A 17,577-nucleotide genomic window follows, 5' to 3' on the forward strand; every position below is an offset into this window, starting at 1 on the left:
GGGCCAACTGGGGATGAGGGTGGGGGAGCAGAGGGTGACATGGAAGTGGCAGCCTGAGGCATCTCACCAGGGCCCTGGCGAGGATGTGAACAGCACTGTTGATAGCGCTGAATTTTAGTTTTGGCTGTACATAGGTTGGTGTTTAAGGCAAATATTATAAACCCTTCAATCCACGGTGCGGGCTCAGGTCCACCCACCCCTTCCTTTAAATCACCCCTTTGGGCAGGACTGAGACGCATCTGAACTCCATGGACCTTAAATCATAATTGCTTGTAAGTGTCTGGTTTCCAGAAGTTGCAGACTAGGTGAGCAACTTCCAGGAAAGCAGTGTGGTTCCTCTCTCCCTGCGGGCGGGGGTGGGAGGGTATGCCATGTGATGATGTGCAACCGTGGCCCTTTCTCTCCTTTCTGCCTGGCCAATCATCCTGTTGTCCTGTTGTCCCTCAAAGAGGTTTGTCACTGGATGGTTGCTGGGGTGAGGGCATGTGAGACCTCCAGTGGGTGTGCGGGGCCGACGAGGGGAAATGTCGAGTCAACAGATGTGCTTATGGGAGGTGCTGTGTTTTTTTGCCCTTCTAAGCAGGGGATCTTAGCTTGTTCCTTTGGCAAAGGATCTTTGAGGCAAAAGCTGGGTCCCAGCTGTGCCTGGCCAGGAGTCAACTCATGCCACTCAATTCTCAGGTCTTGCTGCTTTGCACTGTATTAGTCTGTTCAGGCTACTGTAACAGAATACCAAAGACTGGGTGGCTTATAAGTCACAGAAATTCTCAGTTCTGGAGGCTGGGAAGCCCACAATCAAGGTGCCAGCAGATTTGGAGTCTGGCGAGAGCCAGCTCCTTGGTTCGTGAATGGCAGAAGGGGTGAAGGAGCTCTGTGGGGTGTCTCTTATGAGACACTAATCCCATGCATGATGGCTCCATCCTCATGACCCAGGCATCTCCCAAAGACCCCACCTCTTAATACTGTCACTTTGAGGCTCAGATCTCAACCTATAAATTTTTTGGGGGGAGGGGGGACACAAACATTAAATCTGTAGCATGCGCCAAGAAACCATAAATTCTGGCTAAGGCTGCCACCAAAATCTAGTTCTTGTTCCCCTGTGGCTCCCATTTGCCTCCTTGTCACGGGATCTTTCTGCTAAGCTAGCAGAAAGCCAGAATATTCGAGTCCGTGCTTCTACTGCTCTCCCACGCAGCGCTACACTCCCATCCGGTGCCCGAGTAAATGAATTCTGAGCCTTCTCCATGCCACTCACACCCCTCTCCTGCTCTTTCCATCTTCTTGCTGAGCGTTCCTGGTCTATGCTTCCTCTTGGCCCATCTCACTTCCTGAAACACCCCTGAAGAGGGTTGCTTATCTGGATGGAGCCCGAGTGGCCCTTGAGCGTGTCTGTCTGGGGAACTAAGAGAAGCGGCACTTTCAGATTCAACCCACATAGAACTGTCCTTCACGTTTCCGGGAGCCCAGGGACGTGTGGCCCGCAAAGGGGCAGAAAGTGATTGCCCCTGGATGGGCTCTCTCTAAGAAAAGCTGGGGTCTCCAAGGGAGTGTCCCACCAGAGAAGAGAAGGAATGAGCGAGTCGTGAATTTCAGACTGTTGCTGCTGCATCTGGACCTCTAGCGAGATGCCTGGCAAGAGCTAGGCTCCCTGGGCCACACGGATCCCGTCAGCACGCTTGGGGAGAGCAAGATGGCTGTCAGCAGCACTGCCCTGTTGTTGGCCAAGGTTACCTACATCACCATGGAGATTGTTATCGGGCTCTGTGCCATAGTGGGCAACCTGCTGGTCATCTGGGTGGTCAAGCTGAACCCCAGCCTGCAGACCACCACATTCTATTTCATTGTCTCCCTGGCCCTGGCTGACATCGCCGTTGGGGTGCTCGTCATGCCTTTGGCCATTGTCATCAGCCTGGGCATCACCATCGACTTTTATAACTGCCTTTTCATGACCTGCCTGCTGCTGATCTTCACTCATGCTTCCATCATGTCCCTGCTGGCCATTGCTGTGGACCGATACCTGCGAGTCAAACTCACAGTCAGGTAAGAGGGGGCAGAGTGGGGCAGTGAGGCAGGTGCCTGGGACATGGGGCTTCTTCCCTGAAAACACATCCAGTCTGGCCTCTGATCTTGAAAGAGGGCACTACGTTTCTTTGCCCCATTTGGTGTGTGAGGGGTTTAACAATGCTGAGCTGGGACTGGGGAATAGCTAAAGAGGATGAAAGCTTGATGCATCTTTATTTACTATTTTTTTTATTAGCGTCTCTAGCTTGATGCATCTTTAATTGGTGAAAAATGTTCTTGAGTTTTAGAAATGATAGAGACCTACTGGATAACATAAGGAGCAGACAGAGAAGGATAGGAGGAGATAAATAAATGGACGGTTCTGTTCTTTGCAGATGGAGGTTATTTTAAAGTTATTTTAGTTTTGCTTCCTCTTCCAAGTTGAGGAGGGGACCAAAAAAAGTTCTCCATTGCCGAAAGTAGTAGCAACGTTTCATGTGATGAGACCAGAACAGAACAGACCGCCAAATGGAGACATCTCATTCCCCAGGTGTCCTGAATGGCAATCGGCTTGCTCTCCTCCTCTCTGCTCTTGGGGAAGAGACATGGGGAGGGAGCTGCAAACAAGCTTTTGATACTAAAAAGCCCAGGCTCAAAGGCCAGATCTTGAGATTTGAGCTGGGGCAAGTGACTTCTGCTGTTTGGTTCCTCGTCTTCCTGCAGCGGTTAAGATACTCTGAACTCAGACTCACGTCGTTTCCATTTTACCTCTGCCACTTCTAGCTTGTCCGGGTTGCCTCTGTTTCTTTTCTTTTTTTTTTTACCTATAAAGTGGGGACAGTAATTGCCACTTCCTCATAAAATTATATAGGTCACACATATCAGGCTCTTAGGAAAATGCCTGCGCACGGTCTATGCTCACTCAATGGTGGCTGTAACTACTGTTATCCTCCCTCACCCAGTCACCGGTAAGGGAATGGAGATTGTCGTAAAACTAGCTTCAGTTTGTTGTGAGATGTAACTGAGATACAGTCTCCCGAGGACACAGTCAGTACGTAACAAAATCAGTGTCCTTCTTTTTTTTTTTTTAAAGATTTATTTATTTATTTGAGAGAGCGAGAATGAGAGAGAGTACATGAGAGGGGGGAGGGTCAGAGGGAGAAGCAGGCTCCTCGCTGAGCAGGGAGCCTGATGCGGGACTCGATCCCGGAACTCCAGGATCATGACCTGAGCCGAAGGCAGTTGCCCAACCAACTGAGCCACCCAGGCACCCCAGTGTCCTTCTTGCAGCCTGTGTGGATGTTGTCAGGAAGGACGGCGGAAGGAGGAATGGTGCCTCTCGTTGGACGAGTCGTTTGAGGTCCTGGAAACACTTCAGCATGACCTCTGTGCCTCCATACAGCCCTGTGACTCGAACACCAAGTGTGGTTGCCAGAGCAAATAGAGAAACGGGGGCGGGCACAGGTAGAGGGCGGTGTGGGAGAGGCAGAGTCGAACTCATGGCCTTCGGCCCTGCAGCCGAACAAAACAAGATCATCTTGGGTAGGCGATCCCAAGAGACATAGAAAACTCTTACCTTCCACAAACCAAAGAATTCTTGGGCTGGAAATGGAGCTATGAGAGTGGCAACATATGTCTAACACATTCTACATCATATTTCTTTTATTTTTTTTTAAAGATTTTATTTATTTGACAGAGAGAGACACAGTGAGAGAGGGAATGCAAGCAGGGGGAGTGGGAGAGGGAGAAGCAGGCCTTCCACCGAGCAGGGAGCCCGATGCGGGGCTCGATCCCAAGACCCTGGGATCATGACCTGAGCCGAAGGCAGCCGCTTAACGACTGAGCCACACAGGCGCCCCTCATATTTCTTTTAAAAAGTCCCCCAGAGAAGTTTGCTGGAATGCCCGCTCTCTCCATCCCCATCGCCCCCGCTCCTTCCTTTAGCAATTCCTAAATGAACTCACCCATTCTCTTCCATTCAAACAGATACAGGAGGATCACCACTCAAAGAAGAATATGGTTGGCCCTGGGCCTTTGCTGGCTGGTGTCGTTCCTGGTGGGACTGACGCCCATGTTTGGCTGGAACACGAAATTGACCTCAGAGTACCACGGAAATGCTACCTTCCTTTCTTGCCAGTTCCGTTCTGTCGTGAGGTTGGACTACATGGTCTACTTCAGCTTCTTCACTTGGATTTTAATCCCCCTGATTGTCATGTGCGCCATCTATCTTGACATATTCTACATCATCCGGAACAAACTCAATCAGAACTTTTCGAGTTCCAAAGAGACAGGTGCATTTTATGGACGGGAGTTCAAGACGGCCAAGTCTCTGTTTCTGGTTCTCTTCCTGTTTGCTTTGTCCTGGCTGCCTTTGTCCATCATCAACTGTATCACCTACTTTCATGGTGAGGTGTCACAGATTTTTCTGTACTTGGGCATTCTGCTCTCCCATGCTAACTCCATGATGAACCCTATTGTCTATGCTTATAAAATAAAGAAGTTCAAAGAGACCTATCTTTTGATCCTCAAAACCTGTATGATCTGCCAGTCCTCTGATTCCTTGGACCCAAGCAAGGATCAGACCTCTGAGTAGTTATCTGGAAAAGATGACTCTTCACCCCATTGACCTTCGGATTCAGCATCAGTAAACACTTGAGGACCTATCCACCTGAGCCAGGGGCTTTCACGTCCTTAATTTCTTCTACTGAGGTGGGGATCATTTGACTGGCTGCCTCCACTTGTACCTCCACTAAAGCCCCTTCCTATAATCTAATTGTTTTCTTGTCTTTCTTCTCTGGTTCAATGTTCTGCATGCCTGACTCAAGGAGAATGTTTTACTATTACTACTGCCTGTGTTCCTCCTCCCCAAACAGGAGGAGAAGTCAGTCTGAAGGATGCCCCGTTGACTTAACTGATGAAAGGTCCCAATCCCGCTGGACATGGGTGTGGTGGTGACTCAGGTCCACTCCATTGTGGAACCACACCAGCACATGCCAGGGAGATGGCAGGAACAGAGTGTCACAAAGGGGGACTGAAACTGCTGAGTTCACCTGTAACTGTCTTTGAGTAAATAAAAGACCGCTGACTGTCGTGTAGCTCTTTCTGAGGGTCAGGGTCACTTGGGGCTCACAGACCCAGCTGGCTGCTCTTGGCACTCAAGCTGCTTGCCACCGGGAACCACGCCACGTTCACCTGTTTGAATCTGGGCCCCTCATCCCTTGCCCTGGAACACCCCGCTCCTTTTTCCTGGGCTGATTGGAGCATTTGCCAACTTGATGAGCTGTTCGTCAATTGTTAGAGAAGGATCAAAAGAGGCAGAAAAGAGACACAGGATAGCTATTATTTGTGGAGTGCTTTATATGCGCTAAGCACTTTCCATACATGAGCTCTTCTGCTCCTGACAATCTCTGAGGTAGGTGCCACCATTATTGTTCCGTCCATTATGCAGAAGGAAAACAGAGGCACAGAGAGGTTAAGTAACTTGTCTATAGTCACACAGTTAACAAGTAGTGTAAAGCCAGGATTTAAACTCAGCCCTGCCTTTTGGGAGAACCCAAGCTCCTCACCATCTATTCTCAGACACAAAGAGGGACTTGGAACTTCTCCAAAGTTCAACCTCTCAAGTTCACCTAATGGACAATTAGCAGATGCCTGGATACACACAATGGTTTGTATGCTGGGAGAACTGCTGGATTTTTGGAGGGGGGGGTTGCCTTAGGTACTATCTCTGATGTCTCATTAATCCTGACACCAGGCGGGGACAGAGTCCCAGTCACCTCCTTCCAGTGTTGTGTGTGGCTCTGGAGATTCAAGAGGACATCTCTGGTTTGGTCTCTCCAAATTTGCAGCTGTGGACTCTCCCCAAACAATGAGTATATGAGCCTGAGGAGAGCAGCAAGATGGGGCTTTCAATTAAACCACTTCAAAGAGAATAAGTGTACTTAAGATTTTTTTTAAACATTAATTCTTAGCCAGTTCTGAAAGTTTATCCTGATGGCAATCTTAGGCCAGAGCCCAATAACCATATTTATCTAGTTAACATTTCATCTCAGTAAAGGTCCTCACTTCTCGAGAATCCCTGCACCCCAGGAAGAATGAACACTGTCTGGAAAGTTTAAAGACTTATATCTACTTTGCTACTAATGCCAAACTGAGTTGGTCACCGACCCACCCACTTCCCTGCGCAGCTCACAATCGTATCTTAAAGGTGAATGACTAGGACCTGCCTCCATTGTCCCTGGAAGTGTGGGAGGTTACCTTCATCTCGTCAGTCTCCCCTTCAACATTTGGGGATCTTTGTTCTCTAAAAATCCCAGCGCCGCCCGCCAAACCACAATTTTTTCCCTTCATGGCATCCCCTTGTTTGATTTAGGGCTTTTCCCCAACCCATCAATTAATTTTTGTGCTTTGTTAAAATGCCCCTCAGGACGATGCCCTGGGTTTACTGTGTGGCTTCTGGTGACCCTTGTACATGCTTTTCCCCAGAAGCTGCCTTTGCCCAGCTGGACCCTTGAGGGAAGTGCTGGTTAGTTTTCAGTCCCAAACAGAGGCATTTCTTAGTTTACAATCTCTAGTGTTTGTTGTAGCGACACTTAGCACCTGTTCTTTGGGGAAACTTGCGTTAAAGGGACCACTTCTCAAAACAAAGCAGCAGTCTGTCCTGTGTCATTTGGTGTCATAAGATGAGCTGTAGTCTCTCAGTCTCAGAAAAAACTTTTTTTCCTCTCCTCTCCTTTTCTCCTCATCCTACCCCTTCTCTCTCTCTTTCTTTCTGAAGACCACTGCTTAGCAAACCCACTGAGGGTTTGCAGGGAGTTGTATTTTTTTTTTTTTATATATATATATTTTATTTTGTTTCGGTCAAATGGGAACACCCTGGGCTAAGATGTTTCACAGGCCCGGAGGAAGCCCTTAAAGTGAGAATATCTTTGGGAGTGGACTGAGAAAAGATGAACTAAGAATCACTGGTGAGGAGCGGGGGTAGAAATGGCGAGCTCCACCCTGGTTTCAGGTTCAGAGATTAGCATTGCTGGAGCCTCCTCGAGACGAGCCCATCTCCTGGCTCGTTCCTTTCAGCTGGACAGCTGAGGGTGGCCGTCGGTTTTTTGTTCTCAAGGAATAATGTAAAAAGACTACACAGACAATACTGAGGTTTGCTTCCTCCTTCTCCCTATGAATTCGCTGGAACGAAGGTAGATGTTGAGTAGCTGGGTTTATATACCTAATTTTTTTTTAAATCAAGTCAACTGTGGGTAAATGAAGACCAAGTGAGAACAAGCAAAGGCCACCCCCAAGCTTGCAATAGCAAGAGAGTCAGTCACTGCCACTCGTATTTTGGCAGAGACTACAGGCGGCCGTGGAGTGGGCCAGCTCTCTGGTGGTAACAGGGAGGCTTCGCTGCGCCCTGGCTGGAGGCTGGTGGCCTGGGGAAGCTGTGGGCGGGCTCACACAAGTGGGGCAGCCCGTGTGATTGGTTAGGAGAGCACATTCGGCTTTCTTTGGTTGGCCCCAAGGTGGAAGCAGGACAAAAATTTGGGGAGCGGTCAGTTTTTACTAGCTACTTCGGGTTGATTGTCACAGGGATTATCGTTTGGCGTTCTGAACTTTTGCTAGAGGCCAGGGTCTGATGTCCTACAAATCTGACCTCTAGCAGGCTGGCTTCCCCGGCCAGTTACTGGAGATAAGACGCTGGTTTCCTGGGCCAGAAGTTCTGTCCAGAGGTCTATTTTTATAGATGGTCTGGCCATTGTCCATGGGTACATTCAGTTTTTTACAACCAGATGCACATTTTCTAGAGACACTCTGCCCTTGGAGGCCATACTGGGTATGCTGGGGACGGGGAAACAGCTGTCTATTGCCCCGACCACTCAGATGACATGGTGTATGTCACATCCCCTTGTGAAGTCTAACGTCTCTATGCTTTCACCGTGTTGTTACTAGTGTAGAAGGAAGAGTACTATTGTGGAAGATTTAGCATCAGGTCATCGTGTTGTACTACCTGTGTGACCTCGGGCAATTTCCTAAAACAGAACCTCATCATACCTGAGTTTCGTTTTGTTTTTTTGTTTTTTACTATTTATGATGGAAAACTTCAGGCACACCAAAGTGAAGAAGCCAGAATAGTGACCCCTCAGATAGCTGTTATCCTGCTTTAGTAATGATCAAGTTACAGCCAATGTTGTTCCATTAATGTCCCTACCCACCCGTCCCACCCTGATTATCTTGAAATTTTGGATATCAAATTACTTCATCTGCAAACATTTTTTTTTTTATGAAAGGTATTTTTTAAATGATCAATTGGCTTATTGTTATAACCCACTCATCTTCTTAAGTTGTACATCTAAGGAGTGAAAATTAATTCTACCCTGATGAGGCAGCAGCAGAACTAAGAGCACCAACAAATACTCAGAATGCTAGTAGACACATGGTTCGTTCTCTGTAACTCTGGGCCTCTCATTTGCTTTAGAATGTTACTTTTCATGTCTTGGGCACTTTACTGATATCTGTGCCCAATCCATTTCTCCTTTGGCTGCTACTTTCTTTGGTTTCACGGCACTATCTCTGAGCCATTCCCAGCGTCCGTTTGGAGGTAGCTTTCTCAGAGATAAGAACTGATTTTTAAAAATACAACCACAATATCTATATGAATTATCAATTGTTATGCAATTTTTATTAATTTTTCTTTTTTAAAAAATGATTTTATTTATTATTTGAGAGAGAGAGAGAGAGCAAGTGAGGGGAGGGAGGGAGAGGGACAAGTAGACTTTGCACTGAGCATGGAGCCTGATGCAGGGCTCAATGCCAGCACCCCGAGACCATGACCCAAGCCAAAATCAAGAGCTGGGTGCCCAACCGACTGAGTCACCCAGGCACCCCAGTATTTATTGATTTTCTTGATCACACAGGCTAGCCCAAATTCAGTTTTGAAGGGGATTGCACAATAACATGAATGCCAGGAGCCATCTTCGAGGCTGGTTATTTTTATTGATTTTATAATTTTTTTAAAAAGGAACTCATAATTCCACCAATCTTTTAAAAAAGATTTTATTTATTTATTTGAGAGAGAGAGAGAGAGAGAGAGGGACCAGGAGGCAGGTAGAGGGAGGGGGAAAGAATCTCAAGCAGACTCCACACTGAGTGTGGAGCCCCACACGGGGCTCGATCTCACGACCCTGAGATCATGACCTGAGTCGAAACCAAGAGTCCGACGCTCAACCGACTGCCACCCAGGCACCCCTCAGACAGAAACTGGTTCTTGACAATGTCATTATCACATCTGAAAAAAACTTAATAATTTCTTAACATCATTGACTATCTAGTCACTGTCTAGACCTTTGGTCAGGATCCAAATAAGTTCCATATGTTGCAATTTGTCATTATTTCTCCTAAGCCCCTTTTAATCGATAGATTCCTCCTTCCTTCTTCCCTTCCCCTCCCCGCCTTTTTCTCCACCTTGTGATTTATTTGTTGAACTCGCAGAGGTTTGATGAGGAGTCAATGAGGCACAGGTAGAACAGGCGTGGGAAGCAGGCCCGCTGCTGGCCCACATGCTGACCGCGTGGGAATGAGAGACAGGCCCCCTCCCCCACGAGAGGACATTGCTGAACAACCTGGACACTCATCCACGTCTGGCCCTTGATGGGGAGGGCTAACTCTGGGGGGTGATAGGTAGTGTTCAGCCTAGATTTACTGGAGGGGTGCTTCTGTAATTCAGACTTTCAAAATCAGCTGTCAGGTCACGAGTCCCAATAGGAACCAAGAGAAGCTTCTCTCGATGCACGGACAGATCTTGATTTGTCCCGGCTCTGCCCCTGGAAGCTCTCAAGAAGTCTGGGCGCGGCAGCCCTGACTGCCGACACCCAAACACCCACATGTCCACCACTCATGCTCCAGATGCCAGGCGCATCTGCTCCTAACAGCTTCGTGCTTCTCCCCTCCAACTCCATTCCCTGGGGGAGGCTTCAGTGTCCACTTGGGAGTCGGGGAAGTTAGCGCTCTCACCTGGCCCATTGGCAGGACAGGCACAGTTGCACACCTGGATATGTGCCAGCACTGGTGTGTGTGCTTGTGCTCTTCTGAGTGGGTACAAGGCTTTGTTGCACCAGGGTGCATTTATCCAAGGGGGGAATCTCCATTGCTGTTTTGGGAGTGCCAGGAAGCCCACAGTTTTTTCAGTTGCCTATATTATTATATAAATAAGTTTATTTCCACAAATGGCATCCCTCTGATGAGGTACGCTTGTGCAGTGCACAACCTGGATAGCTATACATAGCAGCACTGCTTGGATTGACTGGTTCTTCCCTTTGCCCTGGTCTCTCCAAACAGGATGAAACCAGCTGAAGCACAAAGATCTCGGTTTCCCTTAAACAGATCCAGGATTCCTGGGACCCCTGGGCATGGTTTATCATTCCAGTTGAAGGTTGTTCACTTCCTTCCAGTCATGGGGTTCTTCATTCTGCTCTTCTTGACTGTCTCTTCAGGTAAGACATGGGGAAGGAACATCTCCAGCCTCCAAACTTCCCAAACACCTTGCATTTCCTTGCATTTCCTTCTCCTCTCCTACTTGGAATGCCGGTTCTGTCGCTCGAACCACTGCAGGAGTGGGATAGGAAAATAAAAGGAGGAGACAAGAGATCCTGTCCAAACTCATCCTAGTTCTTAGCTCTGATAAGACGGTAGTGAGGGGAGAAAAAAATGTTTAAAAAGAGAGTTGCGAGGAATTTGAAAGCCTCAGCTAAAACGTAGGCTCTGGACTCTCTCAGCATTAAGCTCTCCTCCCCTCCCCATTCTCCCCGAAAAGTGTTTGTGCAGATGGACAAGGCTGGGACTTTCTGCTGTCTGCCTGTGCCCCAGCCCAGAGATGAGACCCCGGGGACTGGCCTGGTGACCTTGACAGCTGCTGTGTCTCTCCCTGGGTCAGCGCCCAGGCCTCTAGACTGAGCATCACCCGTCTTCCTTGTGGGGTTGTTAGGAGAACAAAATATGAAGTCGTATCAATTCATATGGGGGTGCGAGCCTGCCATGCAGGCTGGTCCTAGGCAGCGTTTGCAGGGACCTAGCCCACCTCTGGAAAGCTGAGAGACAGGGGGGCCCCTGCTGCCCCCCTCTCTGCTCCTTGTTCAGATACTTCCCCAGCCACAGTCAAGGGGGACGTGGTGTGCATGACTTCCTCACTACGCAATATCCTGAGATGATGGAGCTGCCTCTGCAGGCCTTGTACGGAGGAAATGGAAAGTTCTTAGCTCCTAAGAGCAGAACCTGACTCCCTCTGTTCTCAGCCCTATGCAGCCAGCAGAAGCCTCCAAACCTTCTCACCTTTTGAAGGGGCCTCAGTGGAGTAGGGAGTAGGGGCAGAGGATCTGCTCACAGTTAAGCCTCGGACTCTTCAAGCGCCCTGCCAAGCAGTGGTGGGAGGCCACCTATATTCGTGCAGAGGGGGTCCTTAGGCCAGGGCACAAGACTTGTCCAGGGTTGCGGTAGTAGCTGGTTAGGCCTGCTGGAACCAACACCACAGACTGGCTGGCTTGAATGACAGATATTTATTTCTTCACATTTCTGGAGGCTGGAAGTCCAAGAACGAGGTATGGGCAGGTTTGGTTTCTGCTGAGGCCTCTCTGCATGGCCTTCTTGCTGTGTCCTCACATGACTGTCCCTCGGCCTGTCGTCTGATCTTAAGCTCCTTTTTCATAAGGACACCAGTCTGGTGGCATTAGGCCCTTTCTAATGACCTCACTGTAACTTAATTACCTCTTTAAAGGCTCAATCCCCAAATACAGTCACATTCTGAGGTACTGGAGGCTAACACCTCAACATATGAATTTTAGGGGGACCCTATGTGGCCCCTAATAGCCGCTAACCCAAAACAGGCAAAATAAAAAAACTCGGCTTCCTGTGCTTTAACTGATTTTTCTCGAGGATGGCAGGAGCTGCGATGTGTTTAAAGGAACGATGGCGTGTGCATGTGTACACGTGGACGCATGCCCACGTGTGTTTTGACAGATGCCATGGTCATGGACGAAAAGGTCAAGGAAAGCTTTGTGCTGGACACGGCTTCCGCTAACTGCAGCTACAATTCCCACTATAAGGACCACCCCAAATACTGGTGCCGAGGCTACTTCCGGGACTACTGCACCATCACCGCCTTCACACCCAACAGTACTGACCGCGTGGCCCTGAGGGACATAGGAAGCCAGCTCATCCTCACTGTGTCCTGCCTGACCAAGGAGGATGCGGGCTGGTGCTGGTGCGGCACTTTGCCAGGGATGACATGGATTCTACAAAGCTGGTTGTGACTGACGACGGAGGAGGCCTCGCCAGTGATTTTTGGTCTGGGAAAGGTAAGGAGTCTGTCAGGGGTCCGGTCAGGGGTAGCCCACAGTCGTTCGTGTTCATTGGTGTGGTAAATCCTCGCCGAGACCGGGGAGCACCACATCAGGCTCCCCCTAGGTTCTTTGGGGTGACCTGGTCACTCCTTCCCTTCAAAGTAGGGTGGTTGCTGATGGCTGGGGACTAACTTGGAATTCGGGGAAGAGGAGGGTGTGTGTATGGGCTCCAGGGTACTCTTAGAGCCTTCCTTCCCTCACAGCAATCTGGCTCATGGGATTTGGAAGAGGCTCATAGCGGCTAACAGGTGGGAGGGCTTTGTGTTGCTGGCCAGGAAAGGCTCTGAGGTTGTTATCACATGTCGGTGCTCTGTAGCCAGCCTTGCAGGTCTAGAAGCTTGAAGATCCATTTCTTGAGAGGTGAGTGAGGCTATAAAAAATGACCCAGGTGCCTGGATGAGCACCCCAGAAACGGGGTGAAGATCATGGCCAAACGGGTCAGGAGTGCAGTTTACACCCGGAGGCTGCTGGGTAGGTGTAGGTTGGACTGGAGGCTGTAGGGGGAGGTCTATCTAAGCCAGTCAGCTGCTCTTTTGGGCCAGGGCTGAGTTCTCCAGATGCTCACCAAAATTCTTCTGTCAAATGCCCAAAACCTCTTTTTAAATCAGAAAGCCTCTGTCTCAGGCAAAGAGCTTACGGAAAGCACTCACCTTTCTCTTTTTTCCTTCTGTGCCTTCTCAGTTGTTTCCATTTCTAGGAGGGATGGTCTTTCTATCATAGTCCAGAGCACAATGCCGGTAGGAAAACAAACCAAGAACTTAAGAGAAGCCCTAGGAAGCCTCCTGGTTCTGGAAAGAGAGTCTTGCTCACACTTGAGCAACGAGTCATTTGTTTAGCAAGCATCTTATTGAATGGGTGACATCCTTCACACCTAGCGTGTTTCTACTGTATAGTTTTAGGCTCGGGATGAAAGAGGTCTCACCTAAATGTGCTCCTTAGTTTAAGCCCCCAGTCCTCCCCAGCTAGATTTGCTAGAGAAGGCAATGTAGGTGGCCATGGCAGAGGTTCTCCCACTGGGTTTTGGTGGCTGTCAGGAGCACAGTGTGACAATGATGTCACCTATTGGCTCATGCCTTAAGGATTGGACTGGCCCTCTTGTGCCTCTGGTGTCCCCTCCCAGAGCCTTCAGCCTGGGACTCTCTAACCATGGGCCATTTCTAGTCCACACAGGGCTTTTGGGCAAATCTGGAAAGGGGGTCCTGCCTCCAGGTGCATGGAGCCCAGTGACAGGGAGTATGGCTTGGCCAGCAGAGTATGGGCTGGATTTCAGCCCCTACTTGTTCCCTCTGCCCTCTGCCCCGTGCAAGGCACCCTTGGCCCAGCATTTGTCTGGAACACTCACTCTCTGAGGGTTGAGGGAATGACAGCCAGAGACTCAGAGATGCAGAAGGCAAGGGCAGTCTTGGGGACCAGCTCACTGGACTCTCAGCAAATCCTTTCTGATGCAGACCTATCAGGCAACAAGACCAGAAACTGCCGGGCTTCCAGAGTGGTCCACAAGGCCAATCACTCCAGGTGAGGACAGACCAGCTTTGGGGGGTGAGGCGGGCAAGGGTGACACAGCGTGGCAATTGATTTGCACCTGCCACTTCTCCACCTGAACTATGGATCTTCAATGTGACCATGTGGTTTCTTTCAGAAGATTATACTTTAAGACTCTTGGATGTAAGCAGCAAAAAAAAAAAAAAAAAAAGTCTTCTCAGTATTTTAACTAAAAAGGAATATCCGTCCTAAGGAGAGAGCAATGTCTCACACGCGAAGGGCGGGACATGGTGCCCTCAGAAATGGTCCAGAGTGTCTTTGGGACTTTTTCTCAGTCTCTAATTTGCTGCTCTCATGTGTGCTTGCTGCCTTTCTCTCTGCACTGCTCTCTTCTTTTCATTTTGGCCGTTTCTAGCTCCTAAGCTTATGTCTCCCCTGTTCAAGAAACCAGCCAGTCTGAGGACTGGATCTTCCTGCTCCAAGTCTGTGTTAGTCTCTGAGGAAGGGGCTCGGCCCTGCTTGGTCTACCCACCAGCCCAAGTCCATTCAGTCTTGGGCTGGGGGACAGGAGCACTTTGAGGGGACACGGTGGCCAGGAGCTACTGGAACTGGGTGGGGGTGGGAGGGTGGGGCAGATCCCAGGAAAGGGGATCCTGAGTAGAGAACTGAATTAGAGCCACATGAAGTCTGTCTGTGACTCCTTCCAGGATGTCCATTCTCATCATCTGCATACTGATCACAGGCTTGGGGATCATCACTATAATCAGTCATTTGTCCAAAAGAAGGAGAAGTCAAAGGAATAGAAGGGGTAAGTAGCCACTGGGCAGTGGGAATTAGGGAAAATGAAAGGGACCAAGGAGTAGCTTTCAAATGAGTGAATGTGACCCTCCTCTTGTTGCCTGGACCCATGGAGGCCAATGCAACCAGCCCATGGGCTGGAGGAGATTCTGCTTCATGGTGACCAAGGCCCCATGAGAGGTGACAGAGAGAGCATGGTGGCCTTGGTAAGTGGGAGTATGTGTAGACTAGGGAGGAGGGAGGCCTTGAGACAACCACACTGTAGGTCCCAGTGTGTGGAAGACCACCTGCCTCCCCAGCACACAAACTTTGGGAGGTAGATTTACTCTTTGCTTGAAACTTTTTGTTCACCTGGAGGGACTGTCAAAGGACATCTGGGGCCCCTAGGTAAGCAGACATAAAAAAGTCTCCTTGAGAAGGGCCAAGAGTGGAAGAGGACAGGCCCATGGGCCTCAGCCCTGGTCTTCAGCCACCAGAGGAAGGGCCCTTAAGCTTTGTGCCTCCTTCTGCCTTTGGGTGATTACAGGTAAAAACCTCACTAGAAGCCAGAAAACCAGTCAAGCTTCTTCTATGATCCCACACCTCTGATAAGTTCCCTCCTTGGCTCTTCCTGGGCCCTGGGCTCTACAGTTACCTGATCTTTAGAGATCCCCCTTCCTAAAGAGAATAGGAATTTTTTCAGCAGGGACTATGTGGATCTGCCCACCTTTCCTTTCTCTCTCTCTCTCTCTTTTATTTTTGTTCACCTTTCCTTTAGGGCAGCATCAGAGAAACCAAAATCCTCAAGAGCACCATGTGGTGGTTCTGTTAACCTCTCAAGAGGACACAAGGTAGAAAGAACACCATATACAAGTGCCACTGTTTGGCCAGCAGAGCTTTTTATGTTTTTCTTTTTACGCTCAGAAGCCACAGAAGTATGTTGGGCAACAGAGAGACTATAGACAAGTTATGAACAGACTTCCCCCTCCTCTGGGTCTGGAAGTGCAGAAAAACAACATTTCAGAGAATGAGAGAAAACATGAGCGTGCGCACACACACACACACACCTGGAAGCATGTGCTTCTGAAACACAGGGTAGAGCCAGAAGAATCTGGAATTCAAAGCTAAGGCTGTGAGGTTTCATACTGTCCCTGTGATAATTTGGCCCCATGGCAGAGCAGGAGCCCTAAGAAATCAAAGTCGTGGCTCCCTTTTGTCCTCTAAGAGCTTTAGGAACTGGTGGAGGTGGGGAATGTAGACGAAGCAACATCTTTCTCAGTTGTGCCCAAGACCCCTCCCTTCGAGACACAATCGTACTGTAGGTGTTTGCAAAACACATTGTCACTTCTTTAAGGCATGATCTTGGGTAACTTTTCACTTCTCTGGGCCTGTTTTCTTCTCTATACATTGAGGACCCCATTCTCATATTCCCCAGGAGTTTTTATTCATACATTCACTCTTCTTTCAATGCACAGGACCATGCTAGATGCTGGGGATACAAAGACGAGCAAAAGAAATGGCATCTGGCTTCATAGCACTTATAATGTGGAGTGGGAGGGAGACGAACTATCACACAGATGAAAAATTGTCAGATAGCATAAGTACTCTACAGGAAAGGCACATGGTGCTGTGGAAGTTGAGGCAAGGGAATCCAACCCTATTCCTTTTGAGCAAGGAGTTGTGCGACCTGTGTTAGCCATGGCCTACTTCCTTACACTCAAGCAATTGGAACATGGCAGCTGGAATCAAAGACCCTTCTGGCTTTGATGTTCCTGGGCTCTGCAGGGGTCCAGTGGCGTTAAATCACCAAAGCTTGGTGAGAGGTGAATGCAAACCCCATGTACCAAGCTTCCCTACTGACTGACCGATGAGCTTTCAAGTAATGACAGCTGATTTCTGTCTTGAAAACAAGCTGTGGTGTTTAGTCCCCATAAAGCCACCATGAGAGAGTTTGCAACTTCTGCTGCAGAAACACGCAGCGGAGATAGGCAACAGATCTCAACTCGATTTCCTTTTTCTATTCCCCACAAAGTAGACAAGTCACTGAAGCCCTCCTCACGTGTCCTGACTCCACAGAAAATGGCTCATCCTGAACAGATGTGACTGATGATTTATTTCGTTTATAAATTAAGTGATGCTGCAATAGAGTCGTCATGATTGTGACCTCTCAGGTATTCTGCAGGACCCTCTGACTTGCCAGCGATCACTTGCAGCTAGCTGAGAACAGCAGTAGCAAGTGAAGAAGAGGGGCAGAATCTGGGTCAGGGGGCCAGGAGATCACTTGTGTTTCCTTGGTTCGCCAATAAATTCCTGATTGGTGTTGAGTGGACTCTCTGGTACGACTAACTTCTCCTGGGGTATCCCGGGAGAATGTATTTCCGGAAAAGTTTCAAGTACAATATTGCAATATTTATTTCTGCCTTGGTATTACCTGCTGTCCTGCCAAAGCAAGGGATATAGGCCAAACCAGCAGGTCTCAGGTTTTCTGGGTGAAAAGATTATCCTCTATGGGACACTGTCCCCAGACTGAATGGATGCCGCTCTGGATCAGTGAGAAACCAAGGTGGGGTGAGTGAAATATTCAGTCAAATCCAGAAGCACAAATCAAGACTGAGGGAGGCATCAGCAGCTGTGGGTACAAGGGAGGCTATACTGTCCGTAAACACCAGAACTCCCACCTGCATGTCTGCACCTTCCCAACCCATGTGAAGTCTTCCCTGCTATTTCAGAGAGTTCCCAGGGGCTCCCCATCCCTGCCTCTATTGCCCTCATAAAAACCCCGCTCTTCTGGTGTCTTATAAGCAAGAGTCCCGGCCAGTCTCAGCACTCAGGATGCTCGGTGGCCCCGGGGTCAGTGCAGGGCGGGGGCAAGGAGACTGGCTCTTGACACGATTCTGCACCTGCTCTGCACGTTTTGGTCTAGGCTCTCACAGCG

The 17,577-nt window shown here is 49.1% G+C and overlaps 1 protein-coding gene across 1 annotated transcript; it reads left to right on the top strand.

The window, feature by feature from the left end:
* The first annotated feature begins 1,417 nt into the window (after window positions 1-1,417).
* On the top strand, window positions 1,418-16,801 carry LOC123859266 (transmembrane domain-containing protein TMIGD3-like). The gene is given in 7 exon segments (XM_045896971.2): window positions 1,418-2,040; window positions 10,372-10,481; window positions 12,001-12,249; window positions 12,252-12,338; window positions 13,832-13,898; window positions 14,573-14,673; window positions 16,675-16,801. Coding segments are annotated over 7 exon segments (1,035 nt in total). The 5' UTR covers window positions 1,418-1,690; the 3' UTR covers window positions 16,746-16,801.
* Window positions 16,802-17,577: the final 776 nt, after the last annotated feature.

The sequence above is a fragment of the Mirounga angustirostris genome, unplaced genomic scaffold (assembly GCF_029215605.1).
Source record: "Mirounga angustirostris isolate CCGP_5_RB_7025 unplaced genomic scaffold, mMirAng1.0.hap1 SCAF_4, whole genome shotgun sequence".
NCBI lineage: Eukaryota > Metazoa > Chordata > Mammalia > Carnivora > Phocidae > Mirounga > Mirounga angustirostris.